The sequence below is a fragment of the Daphnia carinata genome, chromosome 4 (assembly GCF_022539665.2).
Source record: "Daphnia carinata strain CSIRO-1 chromosome 4, CSIRO_AGI_Dcar_HiC_V3, whole genome shotgun sequence".
NCBI lineage: Eukaryota > Metazoa > Arthropoda > Branchiopoda > Diplostraca > Daphniidae > Daphnia > Daphnia carinata.
This window is the reverse complement of record NC_081334.1, coordinates 683,255-710,021: the sequence shown is the minus strand read 5'-3', so window position 1 is coordinate 710,021 and position 26,767 is coordinate 683,255. Positions and strand designations below refer to the sequence as shown.

The following is a 26,767-nucleotide window of genomic DNA, read 5'->3' as shown; positions in this document are numbered from 1 at the left end:
GTCATGTTTTTGTTGTCACGGTATGGGTGGCTCCATGAGTCTCTGTTCACGAATGGCGATGAAATCCCGCGGCCACAGTTATCGCCTTCGTCCAATTCCGGATCCGCCCATTCTCTTTACTCCCTCTCACTCACGAATTATTTGGCTAGCTTTCAAGTTTTGAAGAGAAAGCCAGCGAACTCTCATCGTCGAACACTGAAGCCCAATGAATTTAAGATTAACTGGACAAAATTTGATCGAACGATTCGAACAAAAAAGGAGGATGACACGAATGGGTCAACTGTGAAATCTCTCGACAAGAACGAATTTATAATAAGTCATTATATGCGAGAAAATAACTGAACAGACAGCGTTCGTAATGAGCAACAAAACAATGCAGTCGCGTTCATCCTTACCTTACAACTGGAATTTTGTTTTATTTTGCATACACAGATAGAGGATATGTGTCACATCTTGTTCCTAACCGGCATTCCATCTCTGATTCCGCCCAACTCTTCTTCTTTTTCCTCTCTTTTTTATTTCTGCCGTTGCATAAAAAGGACACAGCGAATGCCAGTCGTGATCAATACCACGCACATCTCCAGTGACCCATTCTTCGTTGTGAAAATGAAGCATTACACATCCGGCTTGTGCCGAAGAGCGGTATAAATCTATTTTCAGCTATATAGAGTTTAAGTGGATTCCCCACGTATGACTATTGATCGACAAACTAGCAAACAGGAAATGCTCAAATTTTGCTCGTCTCACGTAATTTGTTCGTTCATTTTGTGATGCTAAAATATCGAAACAAAACGTAAAAAAAAGTAGAGAAATATAAAATAAAATAAAGACCTGAACCTGACTTCCACAGATTAGAGTAGACGGTGGGCATAGTTCTAGTCGGAAGTGACTGAAGCTTCAAAAGCAAAGTTATATAGCTGTTACTAGCTGGCTAGTTCGCGTCGCCTGATGTATCGATTTCCACTCCAAGTTTTGGTTACGTTATGGTCTTTTACGACTCCAATGACAGTCTGCCTCTAATACCTCTACTTTGCCGTAATGCAGTTGATACGTATTGACTAGTGCAGGATGGCTGTCAATCTGCATACAAACTTGGCAACACTCTAAAGTACATAAAAATTTAAAAACAGAAATTTAAAAGGCAAATTAGTCACTTTGTCATCTAACATTCTTCAGCTTTCGCGAAAACAAAAAGTAGACGGCGGTCGCTGCAAGTCTGAGAATATCCGACACGTAATAGTTGACCGAGGTAAAGGATTTGAGAAGAAAAAGAGATAGAGAGAGAGGATGTATTTTTGCAAGTGACAAGAGACCGTAGTGGGGAAGGGTCATGTTCCTTTAGAAATAGAGGAAAAAAACAAATGTTAAAATGTGTTTTGTAAGTGTAAAATTCAGAAAGGGACTACACAGCAAACTCGTGAAAAAGATACGCACCTCCTCCTGCCTTCCCCTAACACACCCGCGAAATGGATAAAAATTAAAAGTAACACAATACTGATTAGAAGAGGAACTTTTAACACCTTAATTAGCGTGTGCGGTGACTGCTGTCCCCAGAACTCTCTTACTCTTCCAAAAATACCAAAGCAGGGTAATAATGCACAAGTCGTGTTCAAATGGGTAAATAATTACGGGGCAAGTATTTATCATTTCTTCTCGCTCTCTCCTCCGCCCAACTCTACTTCGTACTGCTTACGGAAGCAATCTCCGACGGGGAAGAAGTCCCAACAACGTTGTTGGTACATATTCCAGACGTAGGTCTCTTGACCGGTGTATTCCGTGTCCGGTTTGTTGATCAAATGCATCAAGAAGAACCTACACATTTGACAATCGCAACGGGAACACATAATTAGAAACACTACTTAGTTGGGATGTTAAACTTTAAAATGAACTCACAGATAATTTGCCAAGTTATGCTCCTTTTGTACGTGTGTATCGAACCCGTGCGGAACAGAATCAAAGTAATCCTTTCCTATACCACAAATGAAACACTCGGATTCGAGATTTTCTGAGACGCTGGCCAACTGATCACGCAATTCTCCGAAAGCGTCGATAATTAAACCTGTTTCGAGGAGAAATTTGTACATGTCCTTCTCAAAAAGTGACTATTTTTATCAGATATACTCACCCTGAATGATGGCCAGCAAAATGACAATAATGAAGAAGAAGAAGGTGATATCGAACATAATACGATAAACTTCGTAATCATCGCCGTCCGGCGGCTCAATTTCATCACCGATACCACCGCCAGCTCGGACACCCTGGGGGACGGAAAAGCAGCCAATATTGAAATTTAGTGTTCGTAGCACTTCGGGAGCAATGGAATTCTTAGAATCCAACTCACTTTGTAAATGTGGAAGACGAAGCAAGTCAACATGTCGTGGCATTTCCTATCCACATTATCGTCTTCCTCCTGTACGTAGAACTTGCGGAAGAAATTGAAGGCGATGACCGTGTATATGTAGACGATAATGGTTAAGAGCATAACAGTCAACAGCAGCTGCTTGCCGTTATGGGTGACCGACTGCAAGATGGTTCTCAGAGCGGCCACAGCGACGGCCACATCCAGCAAATGAGCGGCAAAGAAGAAATAATTAAAGTTGCCCAAGATTGAGAAGCTAAAGTACCACAGCGAATACAAGAAGGAGTTGTCGGTGATCGTCACTCCAGCTTTCCACACCTGGTTGGTCAAGAGCACGGATGTTAAATCAAACGATTGCTTTATTTCTAAATTAAGCATTCCCACCTGGTAGCGCCAGTCAACGCTCAAAAGTGAGTTGAAAAATCCAGAGGGCGTTTCCTCCTCTTGAGACAGAGAACTTTTCTCCATGCCCAGAAGGTTGCTGATGGCATCAAAGTCGTAGGTTTCACTGTACTTTTGGCGAACTTTCTTCTTTACAAACTTGTCCCAGTAATTGACCGGGAAGGATTTGGCCGAAATCACCAGTTTGTCCCAATAAGCCTTGAGCGGTTATATAATAAATAAAAAGAGAAATCATAAAATAGCTGTCAAAAGTAGTCAATCAACTTACTCGCATGTCATTCTCTTCGGGTTGTTCAGCTATGTACAAGCCGTCAAACTCCAAGCGACGTGCAATCTCTTTTTCACGTTTAAAGATGGCCAAAGGAACTTGAAAAGAAAACTGATTCTTAGATTTCTTTTGTTTTCAAAGAAAGGAAAAGTACTTACCTTTAAGGTGATAGTAGGCAATTAGCATAAAGAGTGATATCAGTGAGTGCAACACAGCCATTCCTCGAAGCACGCTCGCGAGATAAGAGAACCTTTCATCCACATGGATGTATTCCTCGGCTTCTTCGTCGTCACCGTCACCGTCATCACCTTCGCCACCTTCTCCTTCTTCACCACCCTCCAGTATAGTCTCCACGATATTCTATTTATATTATGGAAATGGAAAAAAAAAATTTCGTTCGGCTTCGTATTGCTCTGTTTACCTGTGTGGCGTTAAAGATCTCAGTTGTGGCATTTTCTACAGCGTCTGCTATACTTTCCGCTATGTCTGCCAATCCTCCTCCAGTTCCACCATCAGGAGCTGCATCTCCAGCTGCCTCATCATCGGCATTTGCTTCCATAATATTCGAAGCCTGAAAAAAGTATGCATCTGTTTTGATTACAACCGTACAAGATACATGCTATATGAGAATTACCTTGTAGAAAAGCAGCACGAAGTTAATGCAAAAAGCCAAAACCAAGGCCACGTATTTAAGCGTGTAGAAATTACGAGCTAGGAAACAAATGGCTTTTCTAACGTATTCGCCGATATTCACCTGAGATGAAGAAAAAAGAAAATCGAATAAAACAGTTGCAAATTCGACTCGATCCGACGAAACACTTTAATCACAAACCTGCCCAACAGGAGATGCTGCGACATGAGCGGCTGAGCTGGCCTTGGCGTCAAGAGCAGCCATTGCGGCCTCTTGTTGGGCTTGCAATTCGGCAGCGGCAGCCGCTTTAGCAGCTTCTTCCACTGGATCAATCAGCGAGCCAACAAAAAGACTTGCCGGCGTGGCACCAGCAGCAGCTGGCTGAGCTTCTCCGCCAGCTGGAACCGTCCCAATGGCATCTGGTTGAGAAGGATCCGTAGATCCTGCGGGTGCGGTGGCTCCGTCAGTAGCTGGATCTTTAGCCACGCCATCCGGTGTCGCACCCACCAATGCCACTGTAGTGACAGGTGGAATTTCTGGATTAGTATCTGGTGGTAATATAGCTGGTGCAGGAGGAGGTCGAAGAATAAGCATTGTCGTTTCCTCAGCGGCTGGTTTTTCAGGCAATTTCTCGGGTTGAGGACCACGCATCAACGATAGTAGTATGCGGAAGAAATGTCTTAATAATTTTCAAAAATACGTAAAGAAAGATTTCGATGGAATGATTATGTTTCAGGTGTCACTAACTTGATCACATAGACGCCAGAATAGCCCATGTAGTAGAACATCCAAAAGATTAGCTTGAAGAAACCAACAAAGAGCTCGGGGTAAGTTTTGTGTTTAAGTTCGCGCATCTGTTTTCGAATATTGGACGGTGATAGCGTCGATAGGCCGAAAACAATTGTATCTTTGATTCCCTTGAGTTTCTGGCGCACGATATCCATTGGCCCCCTATGCCAGATTAATTTTTTAGTCCCAAAAACCTTTAAACAATTTTTGTTTTTTTTTTGTTTACTGTTCTTCCTCGTCAGTAGGGAGTTTATAGGCAGCCTGGCGGGCTTGTGAGTGTCCTCCTTCTTCATCAGAAGCCATGAGAGCGTTGGCGTGCTGCATTTCAAAAATGGCATCCTCGCAAAAGTTGACGAAAGCTTCCAACTTTTCTTTGTCGCCGCCCTCTGTTACGATGGAGTAGAAGAAGGCGCGTTTCGATTCCTAAAAAATAATTGTCATAGGATACAAAAACGCATTTTATTACAGTGGAGTACAAAACATACCTTAATTTGCGGTTTCTCCCATTGCTCAATGTTCGATTCGTTGATTTCGAAATAAACTCGCTCGATGGTTTTGCTACTTCCCATAATTTCGATACGCCCCAAGAACGATTCGAAATAATTGAGGACGCTGCCTGCCGTCTCCAGGAAACGTTGCAAACTATTTAACAAAAAATGCACATGAAGAACGGGTTGTTACGTAACCATAATTTGTGTTCCTGTAACGGATAAGTGCTCACCGTGGATCGCTTGGCATGTGCTCAGAAAGATTAGTCAAAAGAACCGCAAGATTAAACCCAATCTCCTTTGCCGGGTTATGAAATCTTTCGGTGAACTCAATGTAGTCGATTTTCCCGTCATGATTAGTATCGCAACATGACAGCATGAAATCCATTTCTTCGCTAAAATTACGGATATAAATTGCAGCTTACATTTATCGAACATTCCATTAAAATATGCACATTCGATTACTTACACCGAATAGCTCTTAAAAGCCTCCATTTTCTCCCTAAACTCTTTGGGAGTGATCCAACCGTCTTTAGTGGTTTCTGATTCCTATAAAAACGATTACAGTGTCAATCAAAACGGGAAAAAAAGTCGTTTTCTTTCAAGTGTAGAAAAAACTATATTTTTCTGAGAATTATGCTGACCTGGAAAGCAGCCGAGCCCGTCAAATCTTTCAGCTTGAGGAACATGTCGAAGTATTTTAGGATGAGCTGTTCAACAGCGTAGTAAAATCCAGATAAAATGGGCAAAGAAACGGCAATATGGAAAAGACCGTAAAACATTAGATAACAGATAGCTATCAAAGTCTGATGTATATAACGCCCATACCTCGACGTTCGATGCGGATTCAACAAGCGTGTCCACCATTTGCTTACCGATCGTTCCGTTAACAACATTTCCTTTAATGATAGAACATGAATTAATAATAGGATAGTCGACAGAAAAGGAAAGACAGCGTTTTTTTTTTTTTATACCTTCTAACATGGAGAGCATCATAATAACCATGTCTTTTTGAAGATTGAGCAGTTCTTTAAGCAGGTCAAGCTGGCTAGAATGCTTAGACAATTTGTCCTGCATGTTAGCAAACAGGAAAAGGAAACCGCCAACAGCATCCCACAATCTGTCAGGTGTATGATAACGGTTATTACGTAACTGGTGTTCTTCTTTTTTATTTAGAAATCTTACCTGGAATGAGCTAAAGCTTGCTGATTCAGAGTACAGGGGCCCTGAATAACTTCACTTAGCGTGTTGAACACTTGGCTGGCCACGCCAATGGCTTTCAAAAAGTTGGCCTTACCCGCAGGATCGATAATCTCCTTGCTAGAGTAATGCCAGTAGAAATCCATAATAGATTCCTATTGAATTGAGCAAATGTCAAATTTATTGTGAAATGGGGCCATATGTGAAGCTGTGCCGCCGTACCTGCAAGCGTAGCAGATAATCGACAGTGCAAATCACTACGTTCACTGTGGTCGTATTACCAGCCTGAGTTCTCAAGTAATTTTGCCACTCTGTAAATAGTGCGAAGACGTCAGTTTCACACACGTGAAAACTACCTTTTAATAATTTAACTTATATTATATACCTAGATTATGGCCTTCACAAGTCAATTGAATAAATCTGAATAGAACGCAGGTAAACTCAGCATCGTGCATGTTTTTCTCTCCGGCTGCACCCTCCGCGCCGACTCCGAGTCCTTCTGCTTTCGTGTTGCGCTCAAAGGCGTCCAAATCTAAAACACTGAGAAAAAAAAGGGGTATTTAATTTACAGGGGCATCGACTTTCTATGCGAAATGAAATAGTTACCTGCATGAATTCATTAATCCAGCGATGGAGGTGAAAAATCCTGCGTCCTTTTTCTCTTTCAGGTAATTCAACATTTGCTACAAATAGAATTGATCCAAATGTAAAGAAAATTCATGAACAATTGAAGCGTATCTCATTTTACCATTTGAATGTCGACATTTCCTCCTCGGAGGATGGAAATTCCGAGCTCTAGCGTATTCATCACCATGTCCGATTGAGCGCCCTTGGCGGCTGAAATAAACTGCAACACCATTTCGTAGACACCACGAGAAGCCAGTCGTGATTGGTGAAACAACAGTTTTTGTTTTTCCATCTCTTGTTCCTGTTTATAACCAAAATATCAGTCTCTTATTTGCGGCCGTACAGCAAAACTTCACTTTCTTACGTGAATAGAAGCACCACCTTCTTCTTCTCCACCTTCCTCGTCCTCTTCTTCTTCCTCACCACAGGATCTGGTTGTGTTTTTTAAATGAGACAGGAAGGTTAGCAGTATTACTAACTTAACTGGTAGTCATCCTACTTAGACATAATCACGGCATAGGCCATGTAAAGCTCATCCTCAAAGGTAGTTCCCGCTCGCTCGGTAGTCGCGCCTCGATTAAAAGTCGTCACAAGTTGTAGCAGAGGATCAGGTTTACCTTCCTCTTCTTCGACCTCTTTCTTCTTCAATTCAGCATCCTCAAACGATTGCTAAAAAGGTTTCAATTTGAAGATGTAGCAAAAATAGAAAAAAGGTGTGAAAAAGAAAAATTTACGGTCAAATCTTCGATGATGACTTCTTGGCCAACATTTTCGTCCGCTAGCCAAAGCTCTTGATAGGTTCGCAAGAATATGTTGATGGCTTTATGTCTAAATGAAGAAATCATTTGTTAAATGTGACTAATTTCCTTAACGCTGGCATTCTTTCTGTTCAAGAACAAGCATCACAGAACAAGTTCCACATCTTTATTAGGATGGGTAGTTTCAATCTCGAGCAGGGCAATTTAGACGTATCGCTCATAAGCGTTCATCACTGTAACGGACTGGTTTCTAACATTTTGACTATACCTTGGCAATTCGAACAGGCGAGAATGTCTCAAACACGAGGTAATGGCGCATTTCCGAGTAATGGAAATTAGTTTCTTCCAACCGGACGTTGGGGGAGGTAGCGGATTAATAGAAGCTAGATACAGATCGTTGGCATGCGCATTTTTAGGTTTCTTAAATTGCTTCACGGTTATGTCATTTCTAATGGTTGTTAATGCGACTTTGAATGGTGAGTACTGTACGTCCTATGCGGTTCAGAGAGTGGCTAGAAAGCAGGTGGTTCGTGCAAAAGAATAGGATTAAAAAGGGAAAGCTTCATGCCACAGCAAAACGAACGGAAACTAAAAAACTGAAAGTGAAATAGAACGAAATAAAAACCTAGGTAACGAGTGTAGTGATTTTTGTTGGAAACAGGCAATGACGGCGCGCTTCCTTTGAGAGGAAACGACGGAGCGCCAGGCGCCCTTTTGCTGCTGCTGTGGGTGATCAATCTGCAAGAGACCGTGCATAATTGATGTAAAACGTGTGTTCGAAATCAAAATGACGTAATATGGAAACTATAACTGAAACCAACTAAAACTAAACAAAATAAACTATGAAGCTAAAATGAAAGTAAAAATAATAAGTAACACAATAGAAAAAGTGGAATAAAACTAGGAAGAAAAATAAATTCGAATAATATACCATGTGCAAACCAAACAAAACTTTGGCCATCGCCACAATTCGTTCAACCAGCTCGTCTAAAATAGCTTGCTGGTTGGCATTCTTCTTCGATAAATCGTTTGCGCCTGTAATAGCCGGGCTTGGCTTTTTAGACCCTAATTTCGAGTACAAATAGTGCTGCCACGACATGGCGTCTGATGGATCGATTTTGTCCGGAAGAGTTAACTGCGTCTTCGCAAAATCGACAATTTCACGTTCGACCACCTTCTACTCAGCGTCAAGGTGCAGAAATTATCATTAGTGAACTGTTGGAATAATCAAACTGGATGCCAACGTACTTTCAAGAAACGATCTTTGCAATGCTGCACAAGTTCCTGTTCTCTTCCAGGGAAGAGATTCAATCCAACAGGCAAGAGACGTTTCAAACAAGCTACCATCAAAGATGCCGCCAACTCCTTATCCTTATCGCGCTTGCGGTCGCGCGACTTCTTCTTTTTCTAAAAAATTACAAGATAATTAATTCCCTAGTCTCTAATGCTAGGTATCCGATTTAGTAGAAAACTTACGACTTTTCCCGACGCACCAGCAGGGGCCTGATCTGTTACAACCGTTGCTTTCCTGCTGGCCGAGGTAGGCATGATAAGAGTCATGTTATCAATCTCGTTTGCAGAGATGAAGTTTTGCTCTTCTTTTCCAAAATACTGTGAACAAAAATTCATTACGATTATTCCGGGGTGATTCCTTTAGAATAGAGAATACAATAAACCTGGGAATTCGACCACATATTAAAGACTTCAGCAACATGTGCGTAGAGCTCTTCTCCTTCTGGAACATCATGTCGCAACCAGTGGTTCCTCTGGAGGTCGACGTATTTGATAAGCAGCGGATAGAAGGCATAAATGTCCCGGACCAAGAGATACCAATCGCTTTGCAACTGCGCTTCAACTTGAGAAGTATCTTCTGTTGTGGACTTCAAGAAACCGCGCAGAGTATCCTCCTTATGATACATTTGCTCGGTTCGTTTACGGATCTTTTGAGCAAGAGGTAAGAAGGGATCCTTAAGAAGCTCTTCTGATGTGTTGATGATAATCTGCTGAGTGAATCCAGCAATACGAGTCATCCAGGGAGCCAATTCGGAACCAACATGGGCTTTGATCAAATTGAGCACATTCTTCAAAAGTTGATTCATGTGATCACTGGTTACCATCGTAATATGATTTCTGTAATACGCAAAAACAATGTTATGGCACAAAATTGACTGACGGATGTAAAATAAATTTACCCTCCCACTGGATCTTGATTGTCGGGACCTTGTGCCCACCAAAACGGTAGGTAGGAACACATCATAGGTAACATGACGTCAATAATATGAGGAGCTTCTGCATAGCTTTTCTCTGAAGCAACAAACTGCTCCACTTGAGCCAGGAGAGTTTCAAGCGTTGGCATGCTAGACTCCAATTTTGACATAACATCTTGGGCTTCGAGAGAAGATTCTTGGAGTTTGCCGTGAATGCAGAAGGGGTTGTGATTATTTAAGTGCGGTTCGAGGAAAGCGATAGGGAAGGTTGAAGCAAAGGCACCCAGGCAGCTGCCAATTGAGGGCCTATGGCGATCGATTTCGATCTTGATGAACTTCCTTTTGATTTCACCTTGTCAGTTGGTAGCAATATTAATGATAAGAGATTGGTACTAATAATACCTGTCCTTGTGAACAGATGAGTCGGTTCCAAACGTGTACAAGTTATTTAGAATCTTGTAACAGGCGACTTGTATGTCATCGACTAGTTCATTAATTGATGAATAAAATCGAAATATTAATATAAATTTGCAAGGTGCAAGCTTGAGTGAGAACATATTACGTAAAAGATCGCTGCCAAACTCGTAAACAGACAGGTGATCAAATAGAGCAGTCAAAACGGGCAGTAGAACCATTTGGACGTAGGTGAGGGATGAAGATGTCTTCAAATGGGTCCCTCGTAGCAGATTGTATTTCATCTGCTCACAGAAATCATATTTAAGATATCAAAATGTAGTAATAGTGCGAATGGAATGCTTACCTCGTATAAATTAATCAGACATTGGCTCAAGTCGTCTGCAGCGTTATTGAAAAACATCAACATCGAAGTGCGGATAAACTCATAACAGTTCTTGACCAGAGATTTGGCGTCCGTTGCGCGAACCATCACTTGTAAGCAACGAACAGCGATGCGCGTATCTGAACCAAAGGCTGAAAACTTATAGCGCAAAAGTGAGGCTAGTTTGCAAAACAGGCTGGCCACCATTTCCTTTTCTTTCATTGAGGCTGCTCCTACGCTGCTAGTAGCAGTGGCAACGTTAATAAAATAATGGCGATGAGTGCTAAAGTACTTTTCCATCAATGGGAGCACAACCTGAAGAAAAAGAAAATATTTAATAGAAGAGATGAAAAATTGAATCAAAAGAATATATAAAGCAAACTTTGGAGAAGAATTTGACGTCACGAGTCGAAGTTTTGAAACTGCTTCTTCGACTGTAGTTTGTGCTTGGTCGTAGATGTTTCATATTGAAGGCAGCAATGTCCAAGTATTGGATCAGTTTCTCCAAAAGACTATAAGCAAATCGTCGATCGCTAGAGGACGTGGTTTCACCGTCCAATGCAACAGCGTCCGGATTTTGTTGAATTTGCGATTTTCCCATTCTACAGAACACAAAGTAGAGGCTATAAGTTATTCGTTCACAACTTAAAAATTGGAACGTTATGTAATAAAAAAAATGTAATTTGATTTAATTTAAAATAAGAACGAAAACCAGATACCAAATATTAATATGCAAGTACCTAGAGAATGAAGTGGGTCCTGGGCTGCATGGGGACAAACAGTCGATCGAGTTGAACGTTTGTGTATAGTGAAAAGGAAGGAAGTAACAGGAAATTAAATATCAAGCATTCAGGGAAAGAAAGGCCTTGGCAAGCGTTAGTAAGATATTAATTTCATGGGAGGGGTGTGCGGCAGAGGACATAGAGGGGTGTTGCAAAAAAATTTTTCACCATGTTTTACCTATGCAACTTGTAGCCCATAAACTGGAGGTACTTCAGCAATTCTTGAGTACGCTCACGATCCTTCTTCTTCTCCTTGTCAGTCAAGAGGTCGTACGGCACCATCTGTGGATGCAAACCTCCACCTTTCGTTCAATCATATTTGAATATTATCGATTAAAAGTCAACTGTTATTTATTACCAGAAGAGGCCATTTCTTCTTTCTTCTTTCTGGCCCAAATGTCATGCGCGTTCTCAGCCAAGCGCTCGGCCATATTTTGCATCTCTCTGCTCAAAGTAAGATTAGCCATATCCACGGGATTCGGATTGTAGTTGTATGGAGTAGTTCCACCGTCCTATGGAACGCGATGAATCGTTCAATGTAAATGACGATTCAAATCTAATAATCATAAAGTTACCGTGCTCGAGCGCCTCATGCTATTTCTATTACTGTTGGCTGCATCGTAGTCTGCGAACTCAATGTTCCAGCCCAAAGCCAATAGAGCTTTCAAAGAATCCCTAATGGGTTCGCGGTATCGCTCTCGTTCGTATTCCGTCAACATGTGTGGCGGCTTTAGTCGTGGATGTGATTTTGTCTCATCAGACCAAGTATCGCCGAAATTCCAGCCGTTTTCAAGCTTTCGTTTAGCCCAAGCATCGTGATAGTGTTCAGAAAACTTTTGCACTAGGTTGGTCAGCTCAGTGTTCAAGGAAACTCTATGATGAGAAGGTGGCTCTCGTAAATTTCATATTTCCTGAGTCAGTAAAATGCATTTTCTTACTTTGTTGTGTTGATTGGTTGAGGATCATACGGTCCGTTGGCATCAGACTGAGCCGTTTTATACCACTCATCTTCCATATTTGTGGCAAGTGCGTAATCCGGAGGAAGAGCGCACCCAATCGCAGTCAAGCAGGGAAGAGCTTTTCCAAATAATTCTGGGTCGTATTCCTATTACGTTAAAATGATTTGGAATCTCGCATGGATTTCTGTGTAAATAGCACAAGAAAATTATACCATCTTAGAGAGAGAATCAAAGATGTTCGAGAAGAGCATCATGGTAAGTCGTTTTTCTTCGTCGCTTGCAGAGCCATAACTACCTTGACCACCAATTGCTCCATAATATTTGCCACATCTTTCGTAATGGAGAGTCAGTAGCTAGAAAACACAAAACATTTCGACTGGAATTTTGTTTTCCTTTCTAAATTATATAAATTTTCATACCCTTAGTGCCACTGTAGTATATTCGGATAATCGAGAAACATCGACCGTTAGTTTCCTCAAAAGCTTCAAGAGCATATTGGGCTGCAACTCTCTGCCATAAAAGACGAAGCCGTCATCAAGGTAATCAAAACTACATAGCCAATGAAAATTGTTACCTAGTAAGGGCCACTAAAAAGTCTGAAACGGCTTCACGTTGGCCTTTAGTTAACATCTTGTTTTTAGAAAGACGATACACGGTATGCAGTGTGGCGTCCAAGACGCTGGCGTAATTTTCCGCTTCAGAGTAGAATCGAGAATGGGTGATCAAAAGAGGCAAGATGGAGTTTCCGATATAACGGTTAAGGGCAAGAGCCATGTCAGATTCGCCTCCATCTGTTTTTTCCAAAATGGTTGCAGCTCGTAAGTCGGGCAGGAAAGCTTCTTCCAAAAGACGGAAGAAAAGTTCGATATCCTCAATGCCGTAAACTCGTTCAAGGAAGAGAACGACGCTCTGTTTGTGACCGGGAATAAGACCCGAAGGCATATCAGAGCCAGCGTCTTCTGATCCTTGGTTTTGCAGAGTGAAGCGCAAGCTTAGCACTCCCTCTAGGTCTTCCAATGGCACGAGTGATCGCAAAATCGCCCGAGCACGTAAAGACTCGTTCTTTCCTTGGGCAATAACAGCCGCTTCGGGTGCACATCGTCCGAGTAAATCGACCAGCGTGCAATAGAAACTGAGAATGGCGGCTCCTATGTCGATGAAATCCTCGTCATCTTCGCCTTGTGGCATCGGATGATTAAGCCCAGGGATTGTTAGTGCCCCAGTGCCCGAATGAAGTGCTTTCTGCACCTAATATTGTTTAAATTTTCTCGGAATAAGCTAAGCAAATAGTCGCGTACATTTAGCACTTACCTGAATACGCTCCGACATTTTATTGGCATCAGTAATCGCCCGTAAAAGACCTTCTCCTTCACCACGTAGAGCAGGGCCGAGACATTCGGGACGACGGATCAAGAGTCGGATAACCAAATTTGCGTTTTCTTCGACACTTTCGCCATTGACCCAGACGCAGAAACGGAGAAAGTCCAAATAGCGCTCACCTTCGACTGGGTCCCATCCCAAGTCGGGGTAGCCTCTTTCCATCAGCTCGGTATTAGATTGCAAACCGCATCGCGACAAATAGATTGCAATCTTCTCGAGATAGTGCTCTCTCAAAGCCAAGGCCAACTCAGTGTTGTCCATCACCGAAGAATAGGCTACATCCAAGGGAGTGCTACCTCTCAACGAAGGTCTGTGAGAACAGTTAAAAATTAGTTTGTTGCCAAAAAAAAAATCAATAAGACAACAAGATTATTGACCTAGACAAAAGAATATTTGAATTTTCCAGAAGGAAAGACAAATGTTCAAACATTGTTTTCTGATTGGCGCGAGAAGTTCGACAGAAGTAGCAAAGGAAACGGCAGCAGGCTACGACCATTTCGTGTGAAGTGTCCTTCTCCTTAGGCATCAACTCTTCCCCACCCGAAGCTTGAACTTGAGCCTGGGTCTGTGCGTCTGACTGAGCTTGAGCTCGGCGGCCTGCAATCATGATTAATTAGATGAAGGTACACGAAACATTCATTTGAAGTACGTCATACCTAAAGTATTCATCATGATGGCCATGACGTTCTCGTGAACTCGAAGGTTTCGCATAAGATCGGGGTGCTGGAAGAAGGAATGGTTGTTAACCATCTTCCATAAGAGTTCACGCATCAGTTCTTCTTCCTCTTGCGACATCTGGACAGGCAGTAGTCCACGAATTCGGCTCAAACCAATCCAAAGTTCTTGGACGTCCTTTTTGGTGCGGCTGTTGATCACGTAGGTCTTTTGCAATGCCCGCATCACCTCTCCGACACCATCGTATTGCCGTAGGAGCAAGCGGAACATTTCTCGGACAAGTTTATAGCTTTCGATAACCTGGAAAGATAAAGGATAAAGTTTGCAGATACTACATATTCATCGCACCAAAGGAAGTGAGATTTACCGATTCCTCTGCCCAAAAAATAATAGTTTTAATGAGCACTTTGCGAAAGATTTGTTCGCGGGATTTAACCTCTTCATTGGCTACAACTTCTTCTTCATTTTTCTTTGCTAATGTTATTGCGCTCATCATGCGATTGACGAGGCCAGATTTAGGTTCTTCTTTCGGAGGCTCTTCCGGGGTTAATTCTTCTTCGGCCATTTTATGTAGCAATTTGGACGTGAAAGATTGGTGGAAGCCCACCTGGATCTGTGCTAGTTCTTCGTTACAAGGGCAATTTTCTCTTTCCTCGTCGGGCAAATTTTTAAATCCCAAAATGGCGTTCATTTGTTGCACTGGCGGACAACGGAACTCGCGCGTCTTTTTGGCCGCTACGGCCGAAGGAAGATCCGATTGCTTAATTTCAATGTAGCGACGTAACTGATCAACTTGAATTTCTCCAACAAAATCGTGGCTGAAGTTGACAATCGATTCGACACGGTGGCGAAGTTGGTTATCAAGTAAATGGTGTAGCAAACAGCACATTTGCAGCTTAACACCCTCTGCCAACGGCATTTGTAGTAGTCCCTTACGATGTTCATCTTTTCCCTGTCACAGTAAAGTTAATAAATATGTTGAATAGACAAAAATATGTTAACAAAAGTACCAGAGGATCGAAAGTGGGATCCCAAGTTTCAGGATCAATCAGCATTAACAAAGGAGGTATATCATCATCTTCCATAACGCCGACGAGTAGGAGTTTGTCAATCAGTTTTAGAAGGGGAACAAAGAGATTCTCGTTACTTCCACCGATGGGATCGCGATTGTGAACTTGATTCAGTTGAACGGCAAGTTGTAATGCGCGTATAGCAAACGCTTTAACTACTTCCAATGGAAAGTAGGGCGTGCTTAAATCCTTTATAGTTTCGATGTGATCTTGAATATCGGTCGTTGTCATTTGGGGCCGAATAGATTCAACGCGCAACGAACTCAGACTGTGGGTCATTTCAGGATCGGAATACAGTTCCCTGAGTTCGTTGCTCATTGGAATAATGTACTCGTTCTGGGTTACTTCCATCGTTTTAGCATGTGATTCAATATGCAGGGCGATAAGTAAATCAGAAAAGCCGGCTCGCAACGGGCCAGAAAGATACTCGGACTGTATGGCATACAGCAATTGCTTTTGATCCACATACGAACAGAGAGTGTGAGCTGCACGGAAGTTGGATTGGAAGCACAGAGCTGAATACAACTGCAACGTGTGCGCGTGGAAACTGAGGAGACGTTCGTGTTCAATCAACTCAAGAACGTCGATACATCTGTCCTCTTCCGGTATATGGACGGCCAGCATAGAAACAGGATCTTCACACAACATACTCCAGCCTCGAAGATCGGATAATTTCAAAGCATGAACCTAAATGCACACAAGCTTTAGTGCGAGGCTCTCTTTAACTTCCAATTTTCGATGAATACCTTAAGAGATTGGTTAGGAACTCTAGACCACTGATGTGGTTTCAAGATTTGGACTTTCAGCCGAGGAGGAAACTAGTTGCCAAAGTATAATTATTGCAAAACAATTCCGTAAAGTAAAGAAAACGTTTCGGCTCACCTGAGGTACAACGTGCTTTTCCGAATTCTGCAGAACTGCAGCTGAAAGAGGCAACGTGGTAGGAGTTCGACCAAGTTCGAACTGCAACACTTCCTTGCTCGTGGCTTCGACAAAGATTGCAGGGAAAAGTTTGGTTCCTACCTCCATCTGCCCCACCAAACATTAACTGGTACTCAAAAATCGATTAAAAATGGAGAAAAATAGCTATACCTTGTATCGGTGCTTTGTTTCTTTGCCCTCGCAAGTAAATGTAATCCATCCTGTGGCAGTGTCGATGAAGCAGCCAATAAACATTCCTTGAGAAGCCCCTTTGCTGGCCACATCTTGGGTAACTTCATTATAGAGCTCGTCGGCACGCAGCATATAGCAGCTATGGCGGTCAACACTACGACGAGTAATCGAAGGTATTATGCACAAGAAAAATCAATGAAGGTCAATCGAATGATTAATCTACCTTTCAAGAACACGATCTGCATCATCCACTCTCGAAATGAGAACTTTTCTATCTTTGGACTGATCGAACGTTTTATCTTGCAAGTGGAATTGGGTCGTGACCCAACCAACGTAGACATGAGTGGGATCCTGGCCGGGGAAAATTCTTACACCGTAGAAATATTCGTTGATGAGACGCATGCATTCAACGTCCAATGGGTCGATATCCTCGCCTTCACCTCCCAATATTCCTCTTGGCTGTATCATAGGACTTGATCCTTGTCTAGACGGCCGCCGATCAGGGATTGCAGGAGGAATCACCTTCAGATCATTCTTGAAAAATAAAAATATACGATAATCAAATTAAAATACTTTGATGCCTATTAAATTTTACTGTACCGGAGCTAGCCGAACATTATTAACATTCTTTGATGCAATATTCTTGGTTCGTGAAGTTTCCGGTCTCTGTGGCGCATCACGGGAGGCTAACCCAGGTTCGGGAGTCTTGGCTTTGTTTCGTCGCTCAGTGCTAGCGTCTCGTAGGCGTGTAAAGAAACTGTCACATAAAAAAACAAATTAAGCTAAGACAAAACATGTTCAGTTAAACGGAAAAAACACTTACGCGAATGGCGATTTTCCACGCTTCTTTTTGTCCTCTTTGGATTCCCCGCTCACGTCAGGAGTTCGGGCCTTGCGATCGTTTTCACGAGCTTGCCTACCAATAGGAAGTTCGCTAGTTGCACGCAATATTCCTTTGCCTTGAGCGGCATCGCTTGCATGCCCATTAACGTCATGAGTATTTGTGTTGTAGTCGATGCTACGCAGACGGCCATGGCGTTCCGGAACCGGTGGTCTATTTCCGGCTTGCTGCGCTCTCCGTTGCTCTTCAGAATCATAGCCATACTGAAGTTCTGTAAAAAGGGGCGAACACGATTTAACGTAGTGCTATGCAGAAACGTTGATGCAAATATCTGAAGCCACAGGGAAATAACTTACCATTTATATCCGACATGGTGAATCCGGATTTCAGCATACTTTGCTCTAACGTGGCACTTCGCGTTACATTGTCGGCCCGAAGGCGATTTTGACGTAGACGAATTTCTTGCCAGCGACGAACTTTCTCCTGTTCCCTGAATATTTCCAAAAAAAAAAAAAAAAAAACTATAATTGCAAACGGCTTACCTAATTCAGCCATAAACACTGCCATTACGAAATAAAGGAATCATGAAAGGTAACTGGCAGGGATAGACGTAAAAATTCCCAGTTGGCCTTCTCCATTGTTTCGAATTCCTTGTGCGAAATCTTCATGCAGGGCGGCGAATCGCTTCCACCAGGGATGCGAGTCACCTCGATGGGTGAATCGGCGAAATCGTCATTATTCTCGAAAATGGGCTGGTCGCGAGTGTACCAATAAGTCATCTGCCGGCTCATATTTCTGCATTGCGTGAAAAAAGGTAAAGGGTAAAATTACAAAACAAAACACATCGAAAAACATCTGTGTAGGAAAATGGACCTACACGCAGAATGGCTCGTAGCCTTCTTGCAGACCGCAAGAGGTGAAATATTTGAGAGCGTTAACATCTTGACCAAAGACGAGCCTTGCCTTCTGACCGACTCCCAAAGTGAAAGCCGGAAGGAAGTCTTCGCCTTGAATGTCCGTGAACGCGGTCTCACTTCCCATCGAATCCATAAGCAATTCGCCATTGAGCGAGAAACCTGTATTTCAAGATTACTTTAATTTTATAACGGAAGTACGGCATGGTATTGTAGTTCGTGCTTCAAAAGGTCGTCGAAGATGCTAAACACCGTTCTTTTAATAGTTTTGTTTGGTTTTTTTTAAGGCTTCAAATTCAAATCATTGGCACACAAGTCATCCTGTTAGACAAGCTCGCTTGGCTTTACACACGCCACATACCTCCAAAAACTGTCCTCTTAAAATATGAACACCACCCAGCTGAAGCACTTACTTGTGACTCAACATCATCCTCCGTGAACCAAAACAAGACTAATAGATAAGATTTTATAGGATTAGTTACGATACTTACTGACAGTGCGATCCACTAAATCGAGGAAGACGCCAACGCAATCTCCAGCTGTCCACTGTTTGCCGAAAGATTCGCCAGTTCCAACGTAAAATTTCTCCTCCTGCACACAAAACATCGTACACACTCATTCACAGCACTCACATCTAAGCTTTTTCCTACATAAACACTCTAAAAATAGCAATTTTTTCAATACATTTCGTGGGGTCACTACCAAATCAATTTTGGACGAATGACAAAATAAAGCGAGACACATGCTCATGCTCGTGCAGCTAAAAACTAATGTAATGTGGCTAATAGTACTTACACATCATTCTATCGTGCAAGTCGATCATGCACCCGATCACGTCGCCGATTTGAACTTTTCTGCCGCATACGTCCCCTGAGCCGTGGTGCCATTTCAGGCCCTACAGATACATCCGAGTACATTGTGACCATAAGGCAAAAGTGTTGGTGAAGGAAATTAAACGTGATGATTCGAGTATTTTAGATCATCATATACTAAAGTTATACAATAGGTGACAATATAGTGTGTTCTCGAGCGCCTCTATCGTCGCATTTGTGAGCATGCTATGATTTTCTGGTATGGTAATATGTACGATTCTAACGTGACAAAAAAAAAAAAAAAATAGAACTGCGAAGTTTGCAGTGGATCTATCACTCATTAGCTTGCTTAAGCTAAAAATTTGTGGACGTCAGGAGACACAGATAAAAGCTGAATTGCAAATAAACATGATGCTGCACCATGCACTTCCTGAAAGGATTAGCATTACTGCTTACTGCATCTTGGCTCTTAAATTAGAATAAACGTACGTACCCTCCAGCCGTCAAACGCCCAACTGCAATCGTCCTGGCCGAGCTGGTAACCAGCTTTGGCGTCGGCTCTAGCCCAGCCGACTCGCATGGGACCAGACGTTAGAACTTCAAATTCGAAATACCTACAATAGTTCACGGCAAAAAAAGTGAGAACATTTTGAGTTTTTCTTTTGTACTTTTTCTTATTTACCATTTTCCAGAGGACACAGCATAAGTTTTCTCTGCCCGATACGTTCGGTATTCGGGATTTTTCGAACCTACGGAACTGCCAACTGCCGCTGAAATCAAGCAAAGCGTTTGACAATTAGGATAATTGATATGCGTTTTACATGCCGCTATTAAATCTTACCATTTTCGTGTGGCTCTCCAGTTGGCGGTTCCAAAACATAGCCGTAAACAAGCAAAGTGCGAACAGTTTCACTTGCGGTATCTCTGCAAACGTAAAATGTTGATAGCACATAAATAGGCAATCATTAACGTTTAGCAAACTAATGAAGCACATAACCTGTTGGCTTTCTTAATGATGTCGTCTACGTTGGAATAGGGTACCAAATGAGGGCTACGTTTGTTATCGGGATCCTTAGATAACAACATAATGGTAAAGTTGATATTTCGGTAATTAGGTTATGGGAAAAGCTCAATGGCATACCTCGTTGAGTCCGTAAGTCCATCCCTGTGTAATACGTTCCTTTGCCCATACATTATGTGTATTTTCTGCCAATTGATCAATTAGTTCCTCCAACTTGCCACTGAGCGTAATATTGGCTAAATCCAGTGGAGCGGGTTTGTAGCCGTTCGACTGGGCGAATGGATCATTTGGCAACCGCACTGTTTTAATACGCGATGGTGGTTTGTCCATAGTAATGTGATAGCCAAGCGCAAGAATCGTCCTACACATGAAAAAAAAAGTTAGCGAACCCAGCCAATCAAGAAAGAACGGCAATAAAGGATCGACTTGAGTGTTTGCAAAGCTAGTTGAGTATCGTAGCGCTTCTCGGCAGGCGGCAATCGGTCGAACGGCGTCAGACAAGGGTGAATTTTATGTAAATCATCTCGTCTTTCACCAAACACCCAGCCCTCTTCAATTTTATTCATAGCCCAAATTTCGTGAATATTCTCAGCCAGGCGATCGCGAATCGTTTCGATATATGCAGGCAGAGCAATCTGGATTTGATGCGAAATTAATGCTACTATCAGTGATGTAACATTATCTTTTTTAGTTTACCATGGAAGTGTCGACAGGTTGCGGCACGAAAGCCGTATCGTTCGTGACTTCAAGAGGTCCTGCCAATGTACTCTTAGTCAAATCTCCAAAATGGAAACAAGGGTCAAGAGCCAGCGTCTGAGTTGGCAACAGACACTCGTACAGTGGAGAGAAACCGTACGGTGAAGGAAACCGTAAGCGACCATGTTCGCCTCCGAATAAAAATCGGCAACTATATAGAATGATTGTGTACAATGATTAATGTGCTACTTTAGCCGAGTCTAAAGCTTTATGGTGTTTACCTAACTCGTGCAGAGCAACTGACCACGGGGAAGAACATACCGTCCAAATTCATATTTTTAAAGTTGCCTTTGACTTTAACGCCGTTCAAGTAGAAATTCATAATCGGTACGGTAAGGTCTAGAGCGCAACCGATAACATCTCCTTTACGGATGTAAGGCTCTGTCATTCCGGCATGTACAACTGTGCTTCTGCCACCTGAGGCAAAACGTGGCATGATTTAGTCCTATTAGGTTTTCAACAAAAAGCTTTTGAATGTACCTGTCCACAACTGGGCGCCATCAAATCCGTAGGAATATAAATCGTCTCCTACGCCATTACCACCCCACTTCTCTCCGCCTCCAGGGTAAGCAACATACCTTGAGATCAAGTAACATGTTTATATTAAAATGTGCAACGGAAACGAATAAATTGGCTGCAAGTCTTACCCAGGTAATTTGGCCCATCCAACACGTAAATGTGGCATAAGATGTGTGGTCACTTCCACATGATCAACGGTTAGCTCAAAGTACCATTTGAGAAAGACAGCCGAATTGACGACCTTTCCGACGAAAATATTCGGGCGGATGCTAGCCACATGATCAACCAATTGCGTCTGGAGCAGCAAATTACGGCCAGGTAATAGATAGTCGGCGATATTGTTCTGCGAGCTGCGGACAGCCACACCGTTACCGACGCACAAGGAACATAACACATCTAGGACTTTTGGATCTCTTCCGTGTTTCTCAAGAAGAGATATAATGACTTTGATGTGCTCTTCCTGTGGGGTATAATATATTGCCAATCATGGATCAGACGGAAAAGATGATGAGTTTACCATACCCTCATCATGTTCAAGGCTTCAGGCGAGTCAATCAGGACACAGTGGAGTACGTCTAACATTCCTGTACCTTCGCCGGACGCTTGCGAACCCAGTCGACTGAACAACCAGTTCAATCGATGTGACTGGGCAAACTGAGCACAGTTCGTGTGGTTTCCTCTGATTATGGCGGCTACAATTCAAACAAAGGCCATGAAAATACCATGGCAAAAATGAAATAGTCTTATGAGTTAGGTACCGAGCAGCTGATAAAGGTAAGCAGATATGCTTTCTAAGTTCTGGCCAGCAGCTTCTCCAGCTAGTGCCACCATGTATCCTTGACCTGTAATCGTTGTAAGTTTATCAATAGCGTCCAAGATGAGGTTGAGAATGCCTTCTTCTTGAAACAAATCTTGTCGGTTACGTAGAGCTCGCAATTTTAATTGCTTCTCCTCATGCTCTAAATGGTAGCAGATGAAGGAAGATTAGTAATGATTTAATTAAGGATAACAGTAAATAGTTAAACCTATATTTTCCTCCGGTTGCGCAAAGTAGTCGATCAGATCTTCAAGACATTTGACCATTTCACCAAGGTTAACATTCTCGAAAAATGCCATGTGTTGATGATCATTTGCTAGCGCATCCAATCCTCTGAAGCGAAAAAAAAAACAGGTCAAACAAATTACAAAAATTAATCAACATTACAGTGGTAGAATACGTGATAAATCGGTTAAAGAGTGAGCTGCATTTTCGGATTACTCTAGCTGTTCGTGACTCTTCTTCTTGGCTGCGGCTGAACTCGAGTCCATCGTCCATTTTGCCTTCCTCGTGTAAAACGGCTTGTTTTTCCTCGACTTTGCCAACACCTTTCTTCTTTGTTTCGAATGCCTAGACCAAAAATGGTATGCATTTCAGTTAAACCGTTACGATCCAGTTATGTTTAAAAAAATACAGTACCTTATACGAAAGCCATAGGCCAGTTTCGACGTGTTGAACTATAACGGTGCTGTCACCGTACTTGATAATAGGGGAACCCAGGACTTCTAGATCTTTGTCCTCCAAAATTTTTTTCTCGTCATCCTTCTCCTTGCGGAGGTAAAACGCGCTGACTGCCAAGTTGGCTTGATTCCTGCACGTGCACAACGGAAATGAGACCAGCTAGACAATAAGTGGGGAAGGGGGTACGTTTTGTTCGATTTCTGACAAGGAAAACAAATGAAAGGTGAAGGAGCGGGGATGGGCCAGAAAACCAATTAACACATTTTCAAAGGAATGGATATGAAACAGTCTTTCTCGAACCATTATGTCACCCTTCCTTTGAACTGTCATGCAAAATAAATAGCAATCATGTGTTGTTGTTTTTTTTTGCTTTAGAATAACGACCGAGAAAAAAGAATATTTCTATTTTTCTCGCATGCCGTATTTTCAGTATTAGTACTTAGTGAAAATAAGATATGCTGAACCTGGGAAGAAGGCAGAGGTCTTTGTTCTCGTTGATGCAAAGGTAACGACCTGTAGTGATGTGACGTATGCGCATGGGATGAAGCCAATTGATGAATCCTCCTGCCCACTTTGTGCGAGCCAATTCCAGTCGCCACAACGACCGAGCTTGTAGCACTACGTCACCCCCTTCATAAACCACTATGCTAAAGAAGGGAAGTGAAAGGTCGTAAACTCAAATCTCTTTTGCAAAAAAATTCAACGAAAACAAAACAATCTCGGAAGCATGTAATACTTACTTTTGTCCGGGTTGCTCTGTCCATGACGAGGGGATCGTAAGGCACTCATCGCCTCCGTGGAAGAAGCGCAAAACTTCGCCACCAAACAGAAATCCTAATGATAGAAAGGAAACACGTCATCATTCAACGCACGGAATTGAAAATATGTTAAGCAAATAACGTGCCAACGTTCTTGACGCGACTTAATCCCGTTCCAAAAGGAGCCACAGACCAATGTGTAACGTGGAAGGAAGCGTTGACAATTGATACGTCTTTCTCTTTGGTGGTATGCTAAAAATCAAATCACGGATAAAAGCAGAAGGAAATACTTTTTTTGTTCTTGTTTACTTACCAGATAACGCTCAGTGGCGACAGAAACTAAAATTAAGTCGTCACCAACTCGAACCTTTTCACCTTCCGAGCGCTGCTTGGAAGCTGGGTGAAGTGTCCACCAGCATGCCTCACCTTTCCAGCGGAACAACGCATAAAAGTTTTAGAAAAGGTCATTATGAACAATACCACGTACAATTATATTTACCTTGTGATTGTTCTTGCAAACCCACATCAAAAGCTAATTTATCATTTGAAGAGCTGGTTGAAAGGCAGGCCAAGTACTAGACGAAAAAGAATCAATTAGCAAAACTTTCAACAGCGGAACTATCCTTGAAAATCATAGTATTAATACCATATTACTGTTGAGATGCCTCAACAAGACTGCATTGCCATAAAGTAAAGTCCTATGACCAGATCCTGTGCCTGTTCCCTGTTAAACCAAGAGGAATTATTGTAGGCGAAATTTGATCACTTTTACTGAAAGGCGATCATCACGATGCATAAAGAAAAAGGCGTTGAATGAAAAACGGACGATTGATGATAGCTGTAAAGAGTGCCATCAAAACGAACAAATATCCTCGTTCAATAAGAACAGAATCGATATCCGTAGCAGTGCTGATGGTATAGAAAGAGTGCAACCGTGTTAAAATAACCATGCTTTTCTTTGGACCACTTGTAATCGGACAATTGCACTTTTGAGTTACGAAAGTAATGAAATGTGCCTTGACAAACTAGAACATGCCCTTTTTAAAATGAAGTAAAATAAGCTATAGTATTTTACGTAGTAAGAGTGAGGGTAAGTGATCTGATGCATTTGTGTAAAGTAATATTTTATTAGCAACATGTATGACCAAAGAAAAGCCTTGTTCGGGCCTCGTTATTACTTACAATGGATCCTCCACCCTGTAACACAACATAACAGTGATTTTCTTTACGTATGAAAATAATGTGCCTTAAATAATTATTAATATCTTGTCACTATTTACACTAACCATTATTTTCCTTACGTCTAAATTTCTAGAGATTTAATATGATTCGAAAATTTGCGCGAATCGTAATCGAAATAATGCCATCTATTGGTACTATAACGAAAGCTTTTTGTTACCTCCCTTCCTACTTAACTTGCATTGCTGAACAATAAATGAGCGATGGCACGAATACGAGTGACTTTCAGCAAAAAAAAAGAAAAGTACGAATGTAATACAAGCTTACCGATTCGGAGGAAGCTGCAGTCACCAGTTCTTGGAGAGCTCGAACGGATAGGGCCTGTTCAATGACGAAGACACATTGCGACAAATCCGGTGGGGCATTCTATAGGTCAAACAGAAAAAAAACAGACCATAAATTAACGCAAATAATTTTGTTAGAACGTTAAAACTATACAGGTAGTGGGAAACGACTAACTCTCTATTATGAAAGCTAGAAATATGTAAAAGTGAAAGCAGTTGTCGAAAGAAGACGACTCATGACGAGCTGTAGTGTCAGCTCATTCGGCTTCAAGTATTTTTTTACGGTTTCGTATGATATACGTCCAAGTCAGACCATCACACTGTAGACAATCGAAACGTAAACGACAGGAAAGAAAAAACGGTTATACTTTACCTTATCGGCGATGTTCTCCAGAAAGCAATGCCGGTTTCCAAATCCTTCGGCGGCCAGACAGACCCTCTCTCCGGTGGCAGTGCACGACAGGCACACATTGTCTTCCTATATGGGTCATCGTTAAGTTTCCAACCAGAAAAATACCATTAGATAATTCTATTTACGAATTAACATCAGTCGAATTATAGGTGTTTAGTATAGGGGCGAAAACATTGTAAAGCAATGAACAGTGAGCAGTCGAGGGAAACGAAGTGAATCATTTGTTTACGTAACCGACCACGTTGCCAACAGCCAAGATAAGCAAAGCTCGATTCGTGCATAGAAGTTTTGGCTGCGTTAATCAGGAATTGAATATGAAAAAAAAAGAAAAGAAAAAAAGGAGGAGGACATAGTTTGGAGCGAGGCCGAAAGAAAGAAAGCCTCTCGTGTTTGTCTGTTCATAAAAATCACTCGTCTGCTGATGTACTGGTAGCACTAAAGACGGGCAGTTGCGAATATTCTATTCTGGCCGTGAAAGAGATATAGAACAAGCGGTAACGAGTGTAGGGAAGGGTAGATTGACTTTCGAAGGGCTGCCGAAAAACTTTTTTATTTTTAGCGTGAGCCCGTGCTTGTTCCGTTCGTCAGTGCGAGGGCTGTACCCGAGCCATGCAGACACTCGCCTCCAACGAGCCAACTTTCAACAACAACAAAAAAGCAAATGATGGGAAGCCAATGTCGTTAAATTCCGATTGAGAACACACGTACTGTATGCATAATCAGCTTTTTTGTTTTTCTTTCAGCCATATCTTTACAGCAAACTGTGAATTTACAACTACGTATCCGACTGAATGGTAGCCGGTCAAACGGCCATTTTCGTAGCAGACGACGCAACCATGTCGTTCGTATACGCATGGGAGGATTTAACAATTAAAAACGGATTGCATACCGTCCTTAAGAAGGAAACATCATCCTGCTCGGAACTGCTCTCCTTGTCGGCCATGACGATGAAGCGAGGTTAGCCGCCAAATCCTACGGCATAACCTAGTTCCGATTAGCCTTGCACTTGAAAGTGAATGATCCAACCAACGATACGGACAACTTTTGGAGACGATGCAAACAACGGTGAGTCTTGAAACAGAAAACCAAAATGAACCAGCCTCCCGCACGAACCCACCTCCGATAAAGTGTGCAGTCAACCAGCGACTGGCCAACAATCCCCTCCCGTCGGGATCTCTTCATTCGGTTAGAAAAGCTCATCGAGGGTCTTGTACCCAAAATAGCCCT

The 26,767-nt window shown here is 42.2% G+C and overlaps 1 protein-coding gene across 1 annotated transcript; it reads right to left on the bottom strand.

Moving 5' to 3' along the window:
• Positions 1-1,275: 1,275 nt before the first annotated feature.
• LOC130695127 (ryanodine receptor-like) lies at positions 1,276-26,669 on the bottom strand. Its single transcript, XM_059494849.1, has 82 exons — positions 26,430-26,669; positions 25,502-25,606; positions 25,112-25,210; positions 24,252-24,329; positions 24,105-24,180; positions 23,919-24,031; positions 23,752-23,857; positions 23,588-23,681; positions 23,312-23,494; positions 22,806-22,977; positions 22,567-22,736; positions 22,375-22,499; positions 22,108-22,308; positions 21,872-22,041; positions 21,478-21,809; positions 21,311-21,408; positions 21,052-21,247; positions 20,771-20,981; positions 20,501-20,709; positions 20,195-20,435; positions 20,051-20,124; positions 19,895-19,977; positions 19,736-19,823; positions 19,547-19,667; positions 18,733-18,832; positions 18,205-18,403; positions 17,898-18,122; positions 17,684-17,817; positions 17,310-17,598; positions 17,087-17,243; positions 16,710-17,020; positions 16,466-16,640; positions 16,256-16,402; positions 16,120-16,191; positions 15,314-16,060; positions 14,671-15,255; positions 14,285-14,603; positions 14,006-14,225; positions 13,560-13,938; positions 12,823-13,496; positions 12,668-12,758; positions 12,461-12,601; positions 12,228-12,394; positions 11,865-12,162; positions 11,648-11,801; positions 11,468-11,591; positions 10,890-11,109; positions 10,490-10,822; positions 10,292-10,427; positions 10,132-10,213; positions 9,715-10,068; positions 9,199-9,652; positions 8,999-9,133; positions 8,771-8,929; positions 8,454-8,699; positions 8,148-8,260; positions 7,499-7,592; positions 7,264-7,433; positions 7,129-7,195; positions 6,886-7,065; positions 6,744-6,820; positions 6,523-6,677; positions 6,360-6,448; positions 6,123-6,292; positions 5,912-6,057; positions 5,766-5,836; positions 5,582-5,647; positions 5,407-5,486; positions 5,171-5,332; positions 4,935-5,091; positions 4,676-4,872; positions 4,408-4,611; positions 3,862-4,339; positions 3,664-3,783; positions 3,451-3,600; positions 3,188-3,389; positions 3,030-3,127; positions 2,744-2,959; positions 2,342-2,677; positions 2,126-2,258; positions 1,894-2,059; positions 1,276-1,812 (listed from the first exon to the last, which is right to left on the bottom strand). The coding sequence occupies exons 1-82, from the start codon at positions 26,481-26,483 to the stop codon at positions 1,644-1,646; spliced, it is 15,492 nt and encodes a 5,163-aa protein (XP_059350832.1). The 5' UTR covers positions 26,484-26,669; the 3' UTR covers positions 1,276-1,643.
• Positions 26,670-26,767: the final 98 nt, after the last annotated feature.

Coding starts and splice junctions, on each gene's coding strand:
- LOC130695127 (XM_059494849.1), bottom strand. CDS start 26,483: ATGGCCGACAAGGAGAGCAGTTCCGAGCAGGATGATGTTTCCTTCTTA. Junction 9,134..9,198: donor ATATGTGGTCGAATTCCCAG/GTTTATTGTATT, acceptor TTTTGTTCACAG/TATTTTGGAAAAGAAGAGCA. Junction 6,449..6,522: donor TTGTGAAGGCCATAATCTAG/GTATATAATATA, acceptor CACTATTTACAG/AGTGGCAAAATTACTTGAGA.